Source organism: Sparus aurata, chromosome 10, assembly GCF_900880675.1.
Source record: "Sparus aurata chromosome 10, fSpaAur1.1, whole genome shotgun sequence".
In the NCBI taxonomy this organism is placed as follows: Eukaryota; Metazoa; Chordata; class Actinopteri; order Spariformes; family Sparidae; genus Sparus; species Sparus aurata.
Genome location: NC_044196.1, coordinates 27,919,643 through 27,941,338, shown reverse-complemented (window position 1 = coordinate 27,941,338; position 21,696 = coordinate 27,919,643). Strand labels below are relative to the sequence as shown.

The following is a 21,696-nucleotide window of genomic DNA, read 5'->3' as shown; positions in this document are numbered from 1 at the left end:
AATGGCGAATTTGCCAGGCGCACGCCAGGAGCGGTTCACAGCGAGGAGACCGACGTTCTCGTCAGGGCAGTAAAAGTGGCCTTGTATGGGGATGGGAGAAATCCATCCAAATTATCTTTGGTTAAACGGGCATGGGAGGAAATTGCCACAATTGTTTCTACGACTGGTATCCCCAGGACATCGCACCGGGCCTCGGGAGCAGTGCGCACGGGCCGAGCAGTGCGTAAGGGCCAGCTGAGGAGGGAGCAGTGCAAACACCAAGATGCAGAGGATCCAGACCGACTACACGCTGTGGCAGCATTGTCAGACCGGACCGCACTGTCAGGGATGTGGCAAGGTATTAATGCCCGTATTGACCGGGTGGCGATGTTGCTGCGGCCTCTCAGGCGCATCGCCTCAAGTCTCCAAATGCACCACCTGCTCCTGTTGTGCCCGTTCCTCCTCCTCCCCCAACTCCATCTTTTCAATTTTTTTTGTATGGTTTGCAAAAATGGGAACTGCTTCCTTGTAGATGAGAGAAGCAGTGTATGCACGTTGAGCACACGCTACATTATGGCCAAGCATGCGCCCTTAAAATAGCATCTGAATAAGCGCCACTGACTTTAGGTTTTTCCTGGTCTGTTGCGGAATTGTTTTCTGAAACAGCAAAATAGCACCAGTAAACATTTGCGCCGGAACATGCCACCTGTTTTCGCTGAACCACCCCGGGAGCGCAAATTCATTCCCTAATTTAAGGACGTGCGTCTGTGGAGGGAAAATTCCAATGTGCGTCGAATGCAAAATAGGAATTACAAGCGCCAGTGTACAAAGTCAATTGCACTTAGTGCAAGATAGAGCCCTTGGTGTGTTTTCATGTATTCTGGTTCCTTATAACAGGTCGATAGCACTTTTTTTCAAATAAAATGGCATCCAAAAGTTCATCCAGATAACATATTTGAAGAAAAAAAGCTAAAATTACAGAAATGCATTAGATGACTAGATTATAGGCTAATAGCTTTGCAGCACGGACCCCTGAAATATACATATATGTAGTTTTTTATTCCTAAAAATACCTATGGCATTACCCACCTTACTCTTACCTATGATTGGTTGGCTTTGTTGGATACGTTTACTTTGCTTGACTCAAACTGTCATGCAGTTGCTCTGGTAATGTCTGATTTCAGCAGTTGTAGTTTTGTGGATAAACACACCAACCTCTTCAGCCTCTCTTCTGCTCCTCCACTGCTCCTGTGGAGGTCACTCATCCACCGGAACACTCTCAAAAGTGCGTCTGCCCTTGTTTGAAAGGGCGGACAGGCAGCCTGCTGCTGGGCTGCCCTGCAGACACCTGAGACAATAGAGCTGTGGCAGCCAGTCGTGGTTTATTGGAGCAACCACGGCTCACAGTCCACTGCATCAGCTACATTGTTGTCTATTTGTTCAATACAACCACAAAAAAAACACACAAGCTCCAGAGAGCCTCTGAACAGTTAGGAAACAGCATGCTCGGTGGCCAATTCTTGTCTCTGATTAAAAAGTATATTTAAATTTTGGCCCACAGAGCTTCCTCCCTCTCTCTGGTTGTACAGAGAGAGGGAGGGAGGGCCATCTGGGTGGCTAATAGGTCACCGGGGTGGCGTCGACCCAGGAGGACAGCGAAGAATAGGCAATTGGCCATTGGTGTGGGTCCCATCAATCTCCTTCTATCTTGTCAAGCGGACTACCAAGGCTACGAAAATCTCTGTCGGCATTACTGACATGTTACCATTTCGTAATTAAATGTTCAGTGGCTGTCTTTGTTGTGCCTGTGTTGTTCTCATTGTTGTTTGAAACAATAAGGCAGTGGTGGAGCTGATGCAGCAGACTGTTATATAGTAGTCGCTGTCCCAGCTGCAGTGTCTCTGTTAGGTGGAGCGAACAGGCCAGGTGGCCAAGTACTGCCAGGGCAGCCGTGTGGCTTCCCACCAGTTGGATCTTCCTAACGAGTGATGAGACTCTGAAGAGCAGCTCCGGGGTAGCAGAAGACAGGGCAAGAGGCTGAAGATCTTTCAATCTATCTGGGTGCAAGGTAGCAGTGATCTGGAGTTTCATTGATTTGGGAATTTTTTTCCAATTACAAAGTGGGATGGATGGGATAACAAAACACTTTGGCAGTGCTCTGAAATAGGAACGAATTGAATCAACTGTTGCATTGTAAACATGATGAAAGTGTGTGTGTATGTGTGTGTGTGTGTGGGTGGGGGGGCTCCAACAGAGCAGCGCCAACAATAGAAACTATGCGATGAAACAATGGCCTACAACAACACACCTTCATCTTCTTCCTGTCAGCATTGTTTCCTCCTTTCATCAAACTAAGTTTCAGCAAAAACTTACATGTAGCCTACCGCTACACCCCAAGTACTTAACAAATCCTGTTAATTTCCGTAAATAACAGAACAACAGTGGAGCCTGACTTCTTCTCAGTTCACTCTGGCCGAAGACTTTACCTTACCCATGGCTAAATGGTTTTGTTGCCTCTACTAAAGTTTCAGTTCTCTGTAGTTTATTAAGCCCTCATTAATCGTTTGATTTCAGAGAGATACCCTAACGCTTGCTACATGACATGAACATCTATTTGTGGCAGATTAAAGTTTGCACTTGTGCTGTGCCTAGGAATGTGTTTATCTGTTCTGATGCAGTAAACCAAATTACATTTATCCTGCATCATATGTAAAACTTCCAGTATTTCATCGACCATATTTTTCGATCTTCAACACCAATCGGAGAGATGTCTGATAATATATCTTGTGCCTTTCTGAACAGGTTTGGTTCTGAGAGCCCTATCTAAATACCCATTCAAACCTGTTTGAGATTTTTGTGCTGTTGATGTTGGCTTATGAAGGTGAATGACTCTAGATGTATTAAGTCTATAAGTTTTATCTTCTAAGTGATTTTAAACATCAGGTAAAAGGGTAATATTGTGGTTCTAGTACCTCTCTACAGGTGTCTAGACTCAAGAACTAAAGTAGAGTTGTCTTCACTGTTTCCAAAATAGGTCATTCAGTGTCACTTCTTGTGAGCCAATCAAACACAGTCCTCTCTCTTTAAGAGGAGAGAACGCATGGAGGATCTCTACATTCATCAGGAAAGTTTGATCACGATGACATCGCTGAAGTTTGCTTTATGTCTGACTTGTCTTTGCTTGTGGAGAAAAGGTGAGTTTGGTCTTTTGTGGATCTATTTATATCCTTAATGATGTAAAGTCGTCCTTGATACAATTTCTAATCTTTATGATGAACTTGTTGCATTCATTCTGCTCTTTTCTTTGTCTCTTTTATGTTCAGCCCTGACAAATGATGATGCTAAATTGTCCAAGTCTGTTCATCAAGAGAGTGGACTTTTATCACGAAATGTTGGAGACAAAGTGACATTACGGTGTTTCTATAAGGCGGACATAGCAGCATACTTTTTCTGGTATAAGCAGACTCTGGGACAGAAACCACAGCTCATCTCTACCTTCTATAAACATGACAAACTGGGCACTTTTATAGATGAATTAAAAAACAATTCACGTTTCACACTGGATAGCGGAAATGGCAAAAATCACTTAATGATCTCAGAGTTACACATATCAGACTCAGCTACATACTACTGTGTAGGCTGCTATGCATACCAGTTGGAATTTGGGGATGGCGTTACTGTCAGTGTGACTGGTTCAGGTTTGAATGTCCCAGCTTCAGTCCTTCAGTCCGCATCTGAGATCATCCAGCCAGGAGGCTCTGTGACTCTAAACTGTACAGTACACACTGGGACCTGTGATGGAGAACACAGTGTTTACTGGTTCAAACACTCTCAGGAATCTCATCCAGGAATCATTTACACCCATGGAGGCAGGAATGATCAGTGTGAGAGGAAAGACACACAAACACACACCTGTGTCTACAACTTGCCAATGAAGAGCCTGAATCTTTCTCATGCTGGGACCTACTACTGTGCTGTTGCCTCATGTGGACACATGCTGTTTGGAAACGGGACCAAGCTGGACTTTGAAGGTAAGTACTGCTATAATTCTAGCAAAGAGGTAATAATGACTGCTCTGTCAACACACTGTGAAAATTATAGCTCGGCCAATAATGGATTTGTCAAGGCAATACCGATATTATAATATAATACATAAAGAAATAACATTGATATGTGTGCCTTTGATTTGGTGTTTGGTTTTAACCAAGATACACACAGAGCAGAATATTTTACAAATCTAAAGGGCTCTCTGGAGGTCAAACACATTAATGGACTCATTATTTCGAGCTGGGCTCAATCCTAATAATAAGGAAGGAGCAGCTGACTTATCAGCCTGGCTGATTTTGCCCAAAAGTTCTGTAATGTCTCCTCTTGTTTGGCTGTCTGCAGATGAGAAGAAATCCCCTGACCTCCTTGTGTACTGCTTGAGTGGAGCTTTAGCGTTCACCACCATCCTGGTTGCTTTACTGGCCATGTCAGTGTATGAGATAAAGAAGAGAAACCGCTGCCAATGTACAGGTAACTGGTTCTGTTTTTATTTATTTTTTAATAAATGTTTCTATTTATTATTCATTAAAAAAGGCTTAAATAAACCGCTTTGTCTATGTTTTGCAACAGAATCTCAGAGAGTTTCAGCTTCTAACATATCAAACGGACAGGTGAATATAATCTATTTACTGTAAAGGCTTTGCTACATATGACGTTTTTCCCACCAGAGCAATTGTTTGTTTTGTTAATTTCAATATATTTCTCGTGACAGAGTGACCAAGATGCATACAACCTCCATTATGCTGCTTTAAATGTCAACCTGCCCAACAGATCAAGAAGACAGAGGAACAACACCAACAATGAATGTGTGTACTCCAGTGTAAAGCTCTAGATCTTGACGTCTGTCAGCTGTATTTTTTGTCTAAGGTCTACATTTTTAACATCTCTTTAAGGTTCAACATGTAAGAATTGGCCACATGTCGAATTCGTGCATGAAATATACGAGGGCAGCATACCACCAGAGTAACTGCTAACTGTAGCCGCCATTAGCTAGTTAATTAGTCATGCAACTAGCACTCCTATTAGCTGACTCTGGCTGGACTGAGAGGTCGGAGTACTGAGGGAGTGTTCTTGCTTATGGTCTGTCACATCTTGAGGTACAAAGTGGCTTGGGGTTAGATGGTTAGTATGCTTTCCTCAATGGGTAACTCTGCAGTACAACACACTGATGTCTTTGACATATGGTCAGAACTGTTAATTAATCACATTCTGTTCATAATTCTAGATATTTTATGAATGTTTTAGGCTTAAATTCTTACATATTTTACGTTTAAAGTGAAGTCAACTATTATTTTACAATTTCTTCACATAAAAACAGCTTCATAAATATGGTACATACACATACAGTATAGTGAATGTAAAGTGAATGTAAGCGCTTTGCTTCTACGTTTTATTCTGAAGTAAACAATTGCTTGTTTCACAGTGTAATGGCTATAGAAAAGTGACACCATCCATGCATAGTTTGGTTCCCAATAAACCTTGTTTTCACTATGCTATTCAGCTTGCTCAAATCCAGTATATTTAAAAGGCTAAATGATGTAATGCTACAAGGGAAGAAGGGAAGATTTTAATACATAATGTTACACTTTTTAAAATTGTGTGAGTGCGTGTGTGTGTGTGTGGGTGTGTATGTGTTTGTGTGTGTGCTGTATAAAATATAAATGATCATGTGGTTGTGGTTAAATGGTGGCTACAGTGGGCTTGAAGTCATTAAAGACATCACCATTCTCCTCTACATGCAATAACCCACTTACCACAATTGGATCAGATCACATCCGGGTAACCACTGCACTCAAGAGAGCCCTGAAGACATCTGGATTTAATCTCAAGAAGCACCAAGGATCCACAGTAGTGTGGTTTTCCAGTGAACACACTTCAAAATGTTGGTAGGTGGGAAGCCTGTGAGGGATCATGGCCCTTGTTGATGCACTATCTCCATCATGAGAAAGTCAAATAAAACGGCTGATTACTCTGTGTTAGTCAGAGAAGGCACATGGCTGTCCTCACTCTCTTTAAGCTAACAAAGTTAGCAGTGCCGGGGACTACAGTGCACAGTAAATTAAGCCTTAAAAAATCAGGAGTGAAAATACCTGAAAAATCTTGATCTGTTTTCAACACATCCTAATTCCTAATGACTGTATAGGTCGATTGCCAGTGACTCCCAAAATAACATATAAGACTGTGACACACAGTTTGGTTAGGTTCAGGTACCAAAACAACCTTTTGAGGTTAAGAAAAAGATCATGTTTTGGTTAAATAAGTACATCAGTTATGTACATGACGTAAGTTTAAGTAAGGAAGATTTGACTTTGGTTACAAACAGGAAAGTCTTGCTATGTTTGACCTATTAGCCCATGTCGCCTTCATCCCTGTTTACTCGTTTTCACTACATCAGCTGACTTCCTCGTTTGCTTTCATCTCAATTACTATGGGAACTAGGGATTGCCACCTAAGTATAAGCTAAACTTTCACAGGCAAATATTTTTTAATGGTGAGGACAGGCAGGTATTTAACAGTTAATTTAAACAGAAATCAACCACTTAGCTTACACAATGTATTTCCTGACTGCCTGTGGCAGGTTGAACTGACTGAGCAGCACCAAAAAATATCCACTTGCTGTGCTTATCTTTCTAGTTTCTTTGAGCACTAGCAGTGTAAATGGCCCAGTTGACTCTTGGAGGAGGTATGGGTGACTAGATTGCAGGCTAAAACGAAAGAACATGTAACTAAGACTGTTACATGTTCTAAACTTTAGAGGCTGTTGGAAGACATTGCATCATTCATGAAGATTAGCTGTTAGCAAGATTAGCTCCCCTTGCTTACAGCATTCATGCTAAGCTTGGCTATAGTGTTGCAGGTTTACAGAGATTAAAACTGACTTTCAATGCCCCATTTAGGTAACAAACATGAACATTTTTCACAAAAAAAAACAAACAAAAAAAATGTACTTATCACTTTGACTGAGAAAACACAGGAGATACAGTTGCAGCCACATTTTGCCGCAGAATTGGCCAACTGATTAGGTCTTTGTGCGGTATGTTGTTGCAATAATAATGTCGAAAAGGGCAGAGTTTGCTTCCTAAGCAGAAGGAAGGCAGATAGCATGTTGAATTTAGTGGCCATTTTAAAGGATATTTTTTTCTGCAGTGAACTCAGAGATGAAGCAGTCATTTCAGTGAGACCTGTTGACCTTGAAGACGCTTTACTATGTCTCTTCTTCACTGCAGCAGCCTATGTGGTTTTGAGCAGGATGCGGAGGTGTTCTTACCGGGCAGTCAGACTGCAAAGAACACTGTGTTAGTACACAGGCACTGTATTTGTGTGGGGGTGTTGTTTAAGGTATCAAAAACAGTGAAATACAATCCAGGAAGTCCAGACGGAGTAACAGAGTCATTTTGAAGGGGGCAAAATGTAAGATGTCAGAATTTAAGTTTAAAGCATTAAACAATCAACAACTGAGAGTTAAGAAATTACATTGTTATGTCAAAGACATCTTTGTATTGTGTTGCAGAAATGTCTAAGGAGATATTTTACACCCTTCCAGAAAAATACAACTGTACACAATCTGAATTAAAGTTTCTTTCACTAGACTCATGCTACCTTAACTGCCTTGTTAACTCGTTGTTCAACACACTTCATCTAACTCACCATAAACAAAATAAAACTCACCAAATCAGCCTTGGTTTGTCGTTTCAAAATCACCTCTTGTTTGATCAAAATAAGCCTCTACTGTCCCAGCCTGTTTAATTGTTCGTGGAGCCGCAGTCTTGGTCAGAGCAGCTGTAAATCACCTCCATGCTGTATCCCATGCTGTCTTAAAACTGGCATCTGATGGTATCAGAGGCTGTATTCAGTCCCAGTCTGGTGACTCTTCCAGTCATCAGGGGTTGTGGTGCGGGCAGACTTCCATCAGCTAATGAGACCATTTAGCTGTGCTGCTACCTGAGCTTCTTTTTGACAGAAGTTAGTTGAACAGCCAAGGATAGCTAAAGCAAAGCGTAAGTCTAGCATAATTAGCAGTAAGCCATTATGCTGCCCCGTGTAGTCTTCAAATTCTGCTACCTTCGAATTCTGGCCCTTTCTTACGAATGACATCTTTAATGATTAATAAATTGTTGTTATGTAAGCTAAACTAGTGGGTTATGGAACAACAAGGGTAAGAACAAGATGGGGCCATTCCAGAGAGTCATTGCAGATTTAGAGGAGTACTTAATGTATGTTGGAGAAATGAGCAGAAAGTAAGCAGCATTATTTAGATTACAAGTCCACATCGGGAGGATGTCGGAGTGGATGGATGGCTCACTAAACTTCGAACTTCAACACAGGAAACCACTGTTCGCTTCACCCATTTCCAAATGAGAGTTTTTCTCCATGATATCGACCTTAGTGTCCAGTATTGATATTTCTCTATTGTATCAAAGTTAGAAAACTCCAGTATCACGACAACACTAATACCTGCACATGTACACTGCTTTACCTCTGGTTGGAAGCGAACAAACTGGGTGTTGGCCCTGCAGTTATTAGGTCTTAGAGGGGTGTGAAGAGCAGGATGAACAAAATCATTAGCATACTTTAAGAAAGCTGTAGGATAGCTTCCCTGACATACAGCTGTAGTGATGCATCACCACAGCTATGCATCTTCAATCTCTCATCTATCTTTCTATCAATCTTCACACTGAGATATTTGAATCTGAATCCCTCCATGCATTTGCTTAGTATCTCTGTCGGTATGGCAGTTACTGTGGTTTTCAGCAGGATGCAGAGGTTTTGCACTGCCATATGAATACTACTCACGCCAAAGACCACGAAAACATCCAAAGGAAGAAGAGTTCTTAAGAAGTCACATTTAATCACACAGGGAAGGCTGAGGACTACATACAACAACAAAAAACAAAGGATAGAAAATACTGGTTGCATCAGGCACTTTGGAACATCACAGCATCAGATTACAGAGTGCTCAAACAAGCAGATACAAGTTGAAGCGAAAAAAACGACCATCATAAAAGTTTATGGTCAAAAGATTCCTAGCTTATTGCTCCAAATCCTTAAATTTCCATTAACTCTACCATTAGTGGCATCTAGCCATAAGAGCTGTGCCTGAATCGGGATGTTCAGAGTCGACTGTGAGTCAGCACATAAGCCAGGTCCATTGACTCTGTAAATTATAGTACTTGCATGTTGCCGTATTTGTGGAGCATAATGATGTCAGTCGAATTAAACTTAGCTACACTAATTGATGTAGCGTATATTTCTTTATTTTCCCCTAATTTTACACAAGACACCGCAACGATGAGCCATTATTTTTTTATATCTCCACCCCCGTGTGAAACTACTTAAGTGCTAAACTTGATGAGAGGTGGCAGTGAGCATCTTCATGTTTTCAAAGTGGGCCATAGTGTCACGTGAGGCTGGCCAATCAAACGCAGTCTTGTCTCCTAAGAGTGGAAAAAGAATCGAGTCTCTCTCATTCAACACAAGGATTCGAACATGATGACATCTGCGCTTGTCCTCTCTCTGACATGTTTGTTTTGGGGTGAGTTGTGTTTTTATGGCTCCAGTATTTATTTATTTTTATGTTACTCATATTAATGTGTCTATACTGAATTTTTAAGGAAATGTGCATTGGTTTTGTCTCTCATTCCATTTCAGCTCAGACAACAGCTCTGAAATTGTCCCCAACTATTCATCAAGACAGAAGTTTCAAATCACTTGAAACTGGAAATAGCTTGACTTTGCCATGTTTCTATGAAGCTAATTTGCCTGCAAGGCTTTACTGGTACAAACAACCCATGGGACAAAGACCACAGCTCATCTCTTCCTTCTACAAGTTTGAAAAAAATGGAACTTTATACGGTGAATTCAAAAACAATCAACGCTTCACACTGGATACAACAGATGGTAACAATCACTTGAAGATCTCACATCTGTGTATTTCAGACTCCGCGGTTTACAACTGCCTAGGTAGCTATTTATCCACCTTAGAAATATTAGAGAGCACAGCTGTCAGTGTGACGGGTTCAGCTTCAGTCCTTCAGTCAGCATCTGAGATCATCCAGCCAGGAGGCTCTGTGACTCTGAACTGCACAGTACACACTGGGACCTGTGATGGCGAACACAGTGTTTACTGGTTCAAACACTCTCAAGAATCTCATCCAGGACTCATTTACACCTATGGAGGCAGGAATGATCAGTGTGAGAGGAAAGACAATGCACAAACACACACCTGTGTCTACAATTTGCCAATGAAGCGCCTGAATCTTTCTCATGCTGGGACCTACTACTGTGCTGTTGCCTCATGTGGACACATACTGTTCGGAGATGGGACCAAGCTGGATGTCCAAGGTAAGTAACTTTCTAGAAAAGATTGTCCCATTTGTAAAATAGTCATTCTTATGCACCGATAAAACTTAACATGAAAAAAGTTAACATGGTAAGGTTCTCTTTCTGATGTCTGTCTCTCGGCAGACAAAGTGGACTCTCCTGTCCTGGTGTATTTCTTGAGTGGAGCTTTGACATTCACCACCATCCTGGTAGTTTTACTGGCTCTCTCAGTGTTCAAGATGAAGAAGAGAAACAGTTATCAGTCTACAGGTAACTGATACTATCTGTATCTGACAGCTTTAATTTTATATATATAAATTTAGAATGAAACAGCTTTATTTGTGTGTCACAGAGTCTCAAGCAAGATTATCTGCTCCCTCCACAACAAATACAGAGGTGAAATTAATCCTAATGATCCATGAATTACAATCTAAATATCCTTTTTAACTGCACAACAGAATTTGGAATTCGATCAGAGCCCTAATCTACTTCTACATGTTTTGTCACCAGGGTCATGGAGATGCAGACAACCTTCATTATGCTGCTCTAAGTGTCAAGCTGCCCAAAAGATCAAGAAGACAGAGGAACAACACCAACAATGAATGTGTGTACTCCAGTGTGAAGCCCTAGAACTGGACCTGTTTAGTGGGAATGGCATGGGAACATCTCATGCGGGGAGAATTTGACCTGTAATACCTACGCCTCACTGTCCTGTTATTACTGCTTTAATTTAACATTTCACTTTCCTTCAACCACAGCCATCAGGACATCTACCCATGTTATAATATCTGCTTGTTCTGGCTGACATTTTTATGTTGCTTGGAAAAACAACATTGTACTGCACTGTAGATCTGTCTAATACTTTTGAACCTGTTGATCATAATGTTCATTAAATATTCTGTCTTGTATTGGTCTTGATTATTATCCGTTCCATCTGGTTCAGATCACATTTTAAGTACATTTCACCCAGGTCCAAGAGGGTTAGTGTAAAGGAATGTTACTTCTTAGCTGGTGACCATCTTCTCTTCCGTGTCTCTGAGCTCAGTGTAGTCTCTAATAAGACTGAAGTAAACCGGTCCTGTTTCTGACTGTTATGCAGCAACTGTTTCTCATTAAATAAGTTGTATCTCAGGTTAGTCTGATCATTCTGTCTCAGTACAGAATATATGTGCATCAACCCAATAGTATAGCAGAAATGAAGCACTGTTCAGAATGGTAGCGATTGACATACTGTACTGATCGCTATTATTCTCCCTGGTCAAGCCAGTCAATAAAAGCTGCCTCTTAAGACTTTAGTTTTCCTGGCATCCTCTTCATAACCACAAGTTCAAAGAAGGCACAACTTTTATTAAAAAAATACATATTCGTTTAAATGTTTGTTATATTTTGAACATGTTTTGTGCTTTCCATTGTTGTCAGACAGCCGTGTCATACAGTCCGCAACGGGCACAGCTACACTTGAGCGTAGGAATAAAGATGTTGTATGGTTGGAAATATAGTGCCAAAGAAGGGGTGTAAAGCACCCAAAATGTTCAAAATATAGCACTTCCCTGAAATGGATATATATTTTCTAGATTAGCCTTCTTTTAAGTGGCTAAAATACGTCTTGCTGTCTGCCATTTAGCAGCACGATGCTCTGCTTCCCTGTCGATGCTGCGTCCCGCTTCTCCACACACAGGGAGAGCTTACGGCCATCTACTGCAGGTAACACACTGTATAAAGAGAGGTACCTATACAACCTCACATCAAAAGAACCACACTATCACTTAAGTACTGAGGCATTTAATTGGACAGCAGTTTGATCTATAAAACATGTTCAAAAGACAAGAGAGGATAAATTCAGGGTGGGTTCAAGAAACAGCTAGTTTCACTTTCACATCTGAAAAAAACAGTATGAAATCCTTTACTTGAGTGGACAGATGAGGTATATTAAATGCTGCTAGGTATGTTTGATGAACTATCTTAGTTTCCAAGATGTGTTTTTTATCAGTCCAGTAGAATGACACAATCCATGGTCTATTAACTTGTGTACAATCTGCCCTTGTTCTACTCCTCCATTCATTATTCATGCTCTGCAGAGAAACACAGAGAGAGAGAGAGAGAATCTCTGATATCACATCCCTTCCATAAAAGGACCTGTTGTGATGCGAACCCTAGTTAATGTAGATCTGCATAATGCGGTTGTTTCATGCAAGCTTGAGGGCACCTGGTTCTGGCATTGTCATTCTATATGATGTTGCTTTCAATAGTTTTGATCAGTTATATCAATAATGACCAGCTTCCTCAACATGGGCTCACCTACTGTTGTGAAAATGTGATTGTTTGTGTGCATTAAGGTGGACAACTAAATCAATCAATCAATCAAAACTTTATTGTCATTTTGCTGTACCAACAAAAGTAGTATGACAAAAAATTACTTTTCTCCGGGATCAATAGCTCAAACACAATAATTAACACATAATATATGAATATAACAATTTTAAACTAAAACTATGACTAAGGCTCATTAAGTGCATCAGTGTGCACGCTCCAGATCAGCAGTTCAGCAAATAACAGCTTGTGGAATGAAGCTGTTGATTAGTCTGTTAGTTCGGCCTTTTTGACTCTGGAACCGTTTTCCTGATGGGAGCAGTTCATAGAATGTGTGGAGAGGGTGGGAGGCGTCCCTGATGATGTTCAGTGCCCTGATCCTGCAGTGGCTTGGGAAGAGTGCTTGGACAGAAGGGAGGGAATCTCCAATGACCCTCTTAGCTCCTCTAACAAATTTCTGTAGAGGTTTTTGGTTCTGACATACTGCTGCTGGAATACCTTGTCGAGATACAATATGCCAGAACGCTGTCCACCACACCACTGTAGAAAGTCCTGAGCATGCTGATGGGGAGAGAGGCTTGTTTCAGCTTCCTCAGGAAGTACAGTCTCTGCTGGGCCCATTTCGTGATCCCTGAGGTGTTTTTATTCCAGCTTAGGTCCTGTGGGATCTGCACTCAGAGGAACTTGATGTTCTCCACTCTCTCCACTGCGCAGCCACTGATGCTGAGAGGAGCGTGCTCAGGCTGTGACCTCCGGAAGTCGATAATCATCTCCTTAGTTTTGTCCGCATTGAGCACCAGATTATTTTCCCTGCACCAACCTTCTAGGCGTTTAACTTCTTCTCTGTACATTGATTTCTCATTTCTATGAATGAGATCCACTACTGTGGTGTCATCCACAAACTTAATGATCTGGTTGCCCTCATACCTAGATGCACAGTTGTGTGTAAAGCAACACTATGTGGGCAATGTTTAAGAGCGATTTTGAAACGGATGGATTTTTTAATCTCATTCTAAAGTCATCAAATGCCGATCTGATTGAGCTCGATGGGACTTTAAATGAGGTTTAATTGACTACACACTGGATAGTTGCTATTGTTAGCATGCTAACACAATAATCTAAGGTGGTTAGCAGATAACCTGGATAGAAAATCTATACAGGATACCTGCTAACACCGTGCTAACAATGACAATGCTAGCATGCTGAAGTTAGCTTCATGTTCTTTAAATATCTGTCAGTGCATGCTGAAGTTAGCTTCATGTTCTTTAAATATCTGTCAGTGCAGTGTTCATTGTGGTTTTTGCGGGTGGTAAAGGTGTTAGCATTCTCACACAGAAGCACCTAAAGATCCATAAACATTCAAATACTGCAGCGTTTTTAACAGCACCAGATTTTATGACCTAGAGTACAGTTAGAATAGCTCACAGTCAAACAGTAACAAGAGAGAGAACACTTTTTAAAGTCAAAATGTTCATGTGTATAGTCCTGTTGACTCATGCAAAGTTACATCCTCAGAAAGAAGTGATTTTAATTGTTTTGTGTAGTGGTTTTATACTTTTAATACAAGTGTGGTACAAAGCATCTGCTCAGTGCAGCACAGTATGCAGTGCTGGTTACAACTTGAAATAATTATTTTCAATCGTGAGATGGTATCAACTCTGGATGACCTGCTCAAATTAATGTTCGTCATTTCTGTTGACTTAATGGCACCTGGTCAATTGCAGAATGTAGAGCAGGAAATCTTATTGTGTATTGGTGTGAGTGTTTATATTTGATACAAGTCATACATTTTTTCAGTGATTTTAAATCCAAGCTCAGGGTGATGTTTTCCATTTGTTGTCTCTGAAAATGTAACTCTTACCAACGCGATATTTGTGGCAGTGAACATGTGACCATGTTTCCTACATACAGAGTCATTTGAGGCTGGCCAATCACACACAGTCTTGTCTCCTAAGAGTGGAGAAGGTGTTGAGATTCTGTCATTTACCACAAGGATTCGAACACGATGACATCTCTGAGGCTTGTCTTTTTCCATCTGACATGTTTGTTCTTTGGGATACTGGGTGAGTTGAGTTTGTGTGAGTTGAGAATTAATTTCTTAATGTATGATGACTCCTCATACTAATGTGTCTGATGTAATGATTATAATGATTTCTTTCACAAAGAAGTAACTGTGTGTTTGCTTTGTCGTTTTATTTCAGCTCAGACAGCTGCTCGGAAGTTATCCTCGTCAGTTCATCCAGACGGAAGTTTATTATCATTAAAAACTGGGGACAACTTGACTCTGACATGTTTCCATAAAGCTGATGTTCCTGCAAGGCTTTACTGGTACAAACAACCTCTGGGACAGAAACTACAGCTCATCTCTTCCGTCTACAGGTTTGACAAAAATGGCACTTTTCATGGTGAATTTAAGAACAATCCACGCTTCACACTGGATACAAGAGATGGTAAAAATCACTTAAAGATCTCAGATCTGCGTATTTCAGACTCTGCTGTTTACAATTGCATGAGTTGTTTTTCAAGCGCGTTAGAAATTTCCGAGAGTATTACTGTCAGTGTGACAGATTCAGCTTGGGTCCATCAGTCAGCATCTGAGATCATCCAGCCAGGAGGCTCTGTGACTCTGAACTGTACAGTACACACTGGGACCTGTGATGGAGAACACAGTGTTTACTGGTTCAAACACTCTCAAGAATCTCATCCAGGACTCATTTACACCCATGGAGGCAGGAATGATCAGTGTGAGAGAAAAGACAGCACACAAACACACACCTGTGTTTACAACTTGCCAATGGAGAGCCTGAATCTTTCTCATGCTGGGACCTACTACTGTGCTGTTGCCTTATGTGGACACATACTGTTTGGAAACGGGATAAAGCTCGACTTGCAAGGTAAGGAACTTTCTAGAAAAGATCGTTATTCCCCGATAAAACTTAACATGAGAAAAGTAAACATGCTAAGGTTCTGTTTCTGATGTCTGTCTCTCTGCAAACAAAGGTCATTCTGCTGTCTCGGTGTATTTCTTGAGTGGAGCTTTGACATTCACCACCATCCTGGTAGTTTTACTGGCTCTCTCAGTGTTCAAGATGAAGAAGAGAAACAGTTATCAGTCGACAGGTAACTGATACTAACTGTATCCCACAGCTTTTATTTCATATATATAACTTTTGAATGAAACAGCTTTATTTGTGTTTCCCAGAGTCTCGAGCAAGATTATCAGCTCCCTCCACAGCAAATGCAGAGGTGAAATTAATCCTAAAGATCCATGAATTACAATCAAAATATCCTTTTTAATTGCACAACAGAATTTGGAATTCCATTGGAACCCTAATCCACTTCTACATGTTTTGTCACTAGGGTCACAGAGACTCAGATGACCTCCATTATGCTGCTCTAAGTGTCAAGCTGCCCAAAAGATCAAGAAGACAGAGGAACAACACCAACAATGAATGTGTGTACTCCAGTGTGAAGCTCTAGAACTGGACCTCTTTCAGTGGGAATGGCATGGGAACGTCTCGGGGACAATTTGACCTGTAATACCCACGCCTCACTGTCCTGTTATTACTGCTTCAATTTAACATTTCACTTTCCTTCAACCACAGCCATCAGGACACCTACTAGTGTTACAATATCCGCTTGTTATGGCTGACATTTTTATGTTGCTTGATGGAAAAACAACATTGTACTGCACTGTAGATCTGTCCAATCCCTGTCGATCATGATGTTTATTAAATATTCTGCTTTCTGTTGGTCTTGATTCATCTCCTTTCTATCTGATTCAAATATTTTACTTCTATTTCAACAAGTTCCAAGAGGTTTCGTGTAAAGGAATTCTACTTCTTTGCTAGTGACCATCTTCTCTTCCCTTGTCTCTGAGCTCAACGTAGCCTCTGATAACACTGAAGTAAACCAGTCCTGTTTCTGACTGTTCTGCTGCAACTGTGTCACACTAAATAAGTTGAATCTCAGGTTAGATTGATCGTTCTGTCTCAGAACAGAATAGATGTATGACACAATACACTATCAACCCAATAGTATAGCAGAAATGAAGTACTGTTCAAAATGGTAGTGACTGACACACTGTACTGTGTCACACTGTACTCGCTGTTATTCTCCTTGGTCAAGCCTGTCAATAAAAGCTGCCTCGTAAGACACCAGCTTTCCTGGCATCCTCTTCATAACCACAAGAAGGCACAACTTCTCAAGTGTATGCTATATTTTGAACATGTTTGGTGCTTTACATTGTTGTCAGACAGCCCGCAACGGGGACAGCCACACTTGAGAGTAGGAATACGGATGTTGTACGGTTGAGGAAATATTGTGCTAAAGAATAGGGATGCCTGACAGCAATGTAAAGCACAACACATGTTCAAAATACAGCACTTCCCTGAAATGGATATGTAATTTCTAGATGTCCCTTCTTTTAGGTGGCTAAAACATGTCTTACTGTCGGTGCCGTTCAGTAGCACAATGCTCTTCTTCCCTGTCGATGCTGCGCCATGCTTCTCCACACGGGGGTAGCTGACGGCCATCTACTGCAGGTAACACACTGTATAGAGAGACGTACCTCATGCAACAACTATCACTTCAAGTACTGAGGCACTTAATTTGGTAACAGTTTGATCTATAAAACAAGTTCTAAAGACAAGAGAGGAAAAAAATTCAAGCTGGATTCAAGAAACAGAGATAGTTTCACTTTCACATCTGAAAAAAACTGTATACATTCCTTGACTTGAGCAGACAGCCGAGGTATATTAAATGCTGCTACGTATATTTGATGAACCATCTTAGCATTTCCAACACTTGTCATCCAATTTGCCATTGCTCTACCCCTCCATTCAGCATTCACACATGCTCTGAAGAGAAACAGAGCGATAGAGAGATGTTTTCTGATATCACGTCCCTTCAATAAATGTACTGACTCTAATGTGACTACGATTTAATGTAGGCCTGCTTATGCCATTGTTTCGTACAAATGGTGAACGGACTTGCATTGTTATAGTGCTTTTCCAGTCTACTGGCTGCTCAAAGAGCTTTCCACTTGTCAAATTCACCCATTCATACACACTTTCATACAGTGATAGTAGAGGCTGCCATGCAAGGTGCCAACTGCTCATCAGGAGCAATTTGGAGTTCAGTATCTTGCTCAAGGACACTTTGACATGCAGCTAGGGGTAGCTGGGATTCGAACCAGTGACCCCTCCCACTCACAAGAAACTCAGAATGATGGTAACCACCTGTGTGTGTAGGCAACACAAGAAAATGAGTTCACGCTATCATGCTGGCGTCAGCTGCCCCGTAAGTAGCCAACAGACCAGCCCCACTGCTTTTACGAGTCAAACTTCAGTTAGACAACAAACAATCACTGCTGCTTTTCCAGCCATTACCCCATATGTGAAGAAGCTGCAGGTACAAAGACTCAACCAGCGCAATAACGTACTGTTTCGCTAAAGATATGATGTCGATAAGCACAGTTTGAAGACAGGGTTTCAAGAAACTAATGACTGTCATGGATGCTAAGAACATCAGTCCCTCAGCTGTACACAGAGTGTAGGGTAAAGGTGGAGGAGCAGCTCAGAGATGTCAAGCACTCAACCACACTGATATGTGTTCTGGTCACACGTCTGAGCCACATCAGGTCTTACAGGACAGGAGGCTAATGAAGCTGAACTGAACAACTACCTGCAAGCTCAACAATGTGCAATATTCACAGAATACAGTAGCATAATCTTTGACAACATTTAACTTTTTTATTTAATTTTCTTTAATCAATGTCCAGTTCAGTATACTACCTCTAAAATGTTTGAGACACATTTGAAACAAACATTTTGTTGTACATATGGTTCTGTTGAATGTTTGTCATCTAGTATCTTACAATAGATAATTGTATTTTATAAACCATAATTAACCTTCCATTTGTTTTTGGTTCTGTCCTAAGGAGAATACTAATACTATAATACTAATTATATAAAAATGCCAATTCAGCATAATTATTATTGTTAAAATATACTGTATTTCATGATAATTATCAACACCGATCAATATAAAAAAAACATATTGTGATAATAGTTTTGGCCATGTTGCCCAGCCCTACGTTCTACCTCCTGAGCTACAGCCACCCCCCTACAAGCTTGAGTGCACCTGGTTCTGAAAAGTCATTCTTTACCATGCTGGTTTCAGTAGTTGAGCATTAATGACACGCTTCCTCAACATGGGCTCACCTGCTGTTGTGAAAATGTGATTGTGTGTGTGCATTAAGGTGGACAATTAAAGCAACACCATGTAGGCAAAGTTAGAGAGCGGTTCTGAAAAAGATTTTAATCTCATTGGTGAATCTCAATGAAAATTTATGAGGCTTAATTGACTTCTTACTGGATATTCGCTAATGTTAGCATGCTTACACACTAAACTAAGGTGGTAAGCATTTTCTTTTGCAGGATACCAAGCTCACAATGACAGTGCTAGCGTGCTAACGTTATCTTGATGTTTCCTCTGAATTAGTTGGAATAGAGCAAAGTCAAACATTAACAAGACAGAGAAACTTTTAAAAGTCAAAATGTTCATGTGTAGATATGCTTTAATTGTCTACCTTATGTTCCATCTACCTGCATCTACCTGCCTCTATTTAATTGGTTTATATTGTGGTTTTATACTTTTAATATATATATGTTAACCCAACATCTGCTCAGTGCAGTGTTGGTTACAGCTTGAAATATTTTTTCTTAATCATGAGATGGTATGAACTCTAAATGATCTGGTCAAAATCATGTACTAAGACTTTTATCATAACGTTAGGAGTACTCCTAAATGGGACTAAAATAAAGTTGTTTCTTAAAAGTAATTAACAAAGCCGCTGAGACCTACTTTTAGTTATGAAAACAGTGAACTCCTAAACTAGAAGTAACTCTCTGTTGCTATGGATGACGTTTTTTTTATAAGGACGCACTTAGAAGCGGTGGCAACGGTGATAGGTTGTTGAGTGACAGGGCAGCCCATTGAAAAGTCATTTAGGCTACGCAATGCATGAAGTGAAAATAAGGAAGTTGCCTACAAGCCCATGACAAAGCCTATGAAAAGAAAAACAAGAAAAATAATACAAATTAGAAGATTGCGATGAAATACATGAATTGCTCGAAAAGCTGCGTCAAACCACTCTCTATTAAAATTCGAGAATTTTGTGTTGATCCGGGCCATTTCGCAACAATGTCCAGTATATTGTAACGTGCGTCAAAGACAATTTGTGTATTGATGGAATGCAACTTTTTCCGATTGACAAAAGCCCTATTCGCACGGGACTAGTATAACCTAGGGACCTCGAGTAATTTGTAATAATTGCGGAGGTCGTCTGTGATCTTAATCCCGTGCAAATCTGCCATGTCCGTAATTTGTAAAGTAAAAATTCGACCACAAATTACCTACCATATTTCACCAAACACAGAGGTCACGTGATAATATTAGTCCCATGCGAATCGGCATCTCTGTGATTTGGGTTTTTTTGTGTTTTTGACACCTTTTTTCTGCCTTTTTCCCAGTCGAGAATTATTGAGGCTGCGTTGGGAATTATAAATGAAAGTTTTGACAGCATTTTGTGCTGCTCCAGCAAGGGCTCCGGTGCGATCGAATTTGCCTGTTAGGAGCTACTTTTAGCCTTAAGATTCTTTGTGAATATGGGCCCTGGTCTATTGCTGAATGTGGAGCAGAGCTCTTATTGTATGTTGTGTGAGTGTTTATATTTGATACAGGTCATATCATATATGTATATATATATATATATATATATATATATATATATATATATATATATATATATATATATATATACATACAGTGTTGGGGAGTAACGAATTACATGTAACGACGTTACGTAATTTAATTACAAAATGTATGTAATTGTAATCCGTTACATTACTGGGAGAAAATATGTCATTAAATTACAGTTGCTTTTGGAAATTTCAATGATTACAACTTATGTTATATTTGAAAAATCGCCGCAAAAGCTCGGATTTGTCAAATAGTTTTTCGCCCCCCTGGATTCATGTTTGTTTTTAGTTTTTTTCATATCAACATCCTCCTTCCAAAACTGACGCTTGTGATTGGCTCTCTCTGGTCATGTGCCATTCGACTCAACCGACAAACCGTACGGCGGCAGTCAGACTCAGCAGCAACAGTTTCGGCGGCACACAAGATGCTCCTGGGCTGGAAATACAAATAACACTTCATACAGACAGAAGCCAGGCTTCCCTGTATTACAAAGGTGGCTCTCTTTTAACCCGGCTAGATCACCATGGTAACTTGTGCTTAGCTCATAACCTGGTCCCGACCAGGTTCTGTTCAGAGTTTAATCATAAAATCGGCTATAAAAGCGCCGCTGTTTCACTATTTAACTCATTTACAGCTGACGTCACCTTTACTTTGAAAGTCCAGTGGAGCTGGATCAGAATGGAGCATTTGTACGGAGGGAGAGATCGCACAGATCCGCTGCTGTTGACTTTCTCTCTGAACGTCTCCGCCTACAGATGTTCAGCTGAGGGGATACGCTGCTCAGCCGATGATCCGACTCGCGTCAGGAGGTCATTTATTAGGCTATAGCCTATTTACTTTTATATACAGTCAGTCACCACTGAAAGAAGTTGTGCGCTCGCAGCAGGACAGATAATTTAACTTAATGTGGCCATGAATACATTAATTGTTTCGCCTGTTATGTGTTGCCCAAATGCAAATCTTGAGTAGGTCTACTGTGTTTTCTCACATTTAAAAAGGTCTTTGTTCAGAGACAACATGAGATTTGCTTGTAGCTACAGCACCTAAAAAACCCACTGTAACCTATTTTCGTACTACGGAGCCCCTAAAGGGACATGGGGAAAAAAAAAAAAAAAAAAACAACTTTTCTCGGTCTCATGAGAAAAGTTTCTCGTGCTCACGAGATCTCGTGAGCTAAAGAAACTTTTCTCGTACTCATTTACTCATACTCTCTCCATTAAAACAACCTGCTCCTGTTGGCTGAAATCAGCCCGTTGTCGCTCCATTTAGTGAGGA

The 21,696-nt window shown here is 40.6% G+C and overlaps 3 protein-coding genes across 3 annotated transcripts; all 3 read left to right on the top strand.

Moving 5' to 3' along the window:
* Window positions 1–3,109: 3,109 nt before the first annotated feature.
* Window positions 3,110–5,523, top strand: LOC115589925 (uncharacterized). Its single transcript, XM_030431103.1, has 5 exons — window positions 3,110–3,173; window positions 3,303–4,010; window positions 4,369–4,497; window positions 4,597–4,637; window positions 4,739–5,523. The coding sequence occupies exons 1-5, from the start codon at window positions 3,119–3,121 to the stop codon at window positions 4,856–4,858; spliced, it is 1,053 nt and encodes a 350-aa protein (XP_030286963.1). The 5' UTR covers window positions 3,110–3,118; the 3' UTR covers window positions 4,859–5,523.
* A 3,990-nt stretch (window positions 5,524–9,513) lies between these two features.
* LOC115589933 (uncharacterized) lies at window positions 9,514–11,255 on the top strand. The gene is made up of 5 exons (XM_030431111.1): window positions 9,514–9,559; window positions 9,676–10,368; window positions 10,492–10,617; window positions 10,700–10,743; window positions 10,858–11,255. Exons 1-5 carry the CDS (start codon window positions 9,514–9,516, stop codon window positions 10,975–10,977), a joined length of 1,029 nt encoding a protein of 342 aa, XP_030286971.1. The 3' UTR covers window positions 10,978–11,255.
* Window positions 11,256–14,662: 3,407 nt separating this feature from the next.
* LOC115589931 (uncharacterized) lies at window positions 14,663–16,366 on the top strand. Its single transcript, XM_030431109.1, has 5 exons — window positions 14,663–14,720; window positions 14,859–15,551; window positions 15,658–15,777; window positions 15,860–15,903; window positions 16,018–16,366. Exons 1-5 carry the CDS (start codon window positions 14,663–14,665, stop codon window positions 16,135–16,137), a joined length of 1,035 nt encoding a protein of 344 aa, XP_030286969.1. The 3' UTR covers window positions 16,138–16,366.
* The last annotated feature ends 5,330 nt before the right edge of the window (window positions 16,367–21,696 follow it).

Coding starts and splice junctions, on each gene's coding strand:
- LOC115589925 (XM_030431103.1), top strand. CDS start 3,119: ATGACATCGCTGAAGTTTGCTTTATGTCTGACTTGTCTTTGCTTGTGG. Junction 3,174..3,302: donor TCTTTGCTTGTGGAGAAAAG/GTGAGTTTGGTC, acceptor TTTTATGTTCAG/CCCTGACAAATGATGATGCT. Junction 4,498..4,596: donor AAACCGCTGCCAATGTACAG/GTAACTGGTTCT, acceptor GTTTTGCAACAG/AATCTCAGAGAGTTTCAGCT.
- LOC115589933 (XM_030431111.1), top strand. CDS start 9,514: ATGATGACATCTGCGCTTGTCCTCTCTCTGACATGTTTGTTTTGGG. Junction 9,560..9,675: donor TCTGACATGTTTGTTTTGGG/GTGAGTTGTGTT, acceptor ATTCCATTTCAG/CTCAGACAACAGCTCTGAAA. Junction 10,618..10,699: donor AAACAGTTATCAGTCTACAG/GTAACTGATACT, acceptor TGTGTGTCACAG/AGTCTCAAGCAAGATTATCT.
- LOC115589931 (XM_030431109.1), top strand. CDS start 14,663: ATGACATCTCTGAGGCTTGTCTTTTTCCATCTGACATGTTTGTTCTTT. Junction 14,721..14,858: donor TTTGTTCTTTGGGATACTGG/GTGAGTTGAGTT, acceptor GTTTTATTTCAG/CTCAGACAGCTGCTCGGAAG. Junction 15,552..15,657: donor GATAAAGCTCGACTTGCAAG/GTAAGGAACTTT, acceptor CTGCAAACAAAG/GTCATTCTGCTGTCTCGGTG.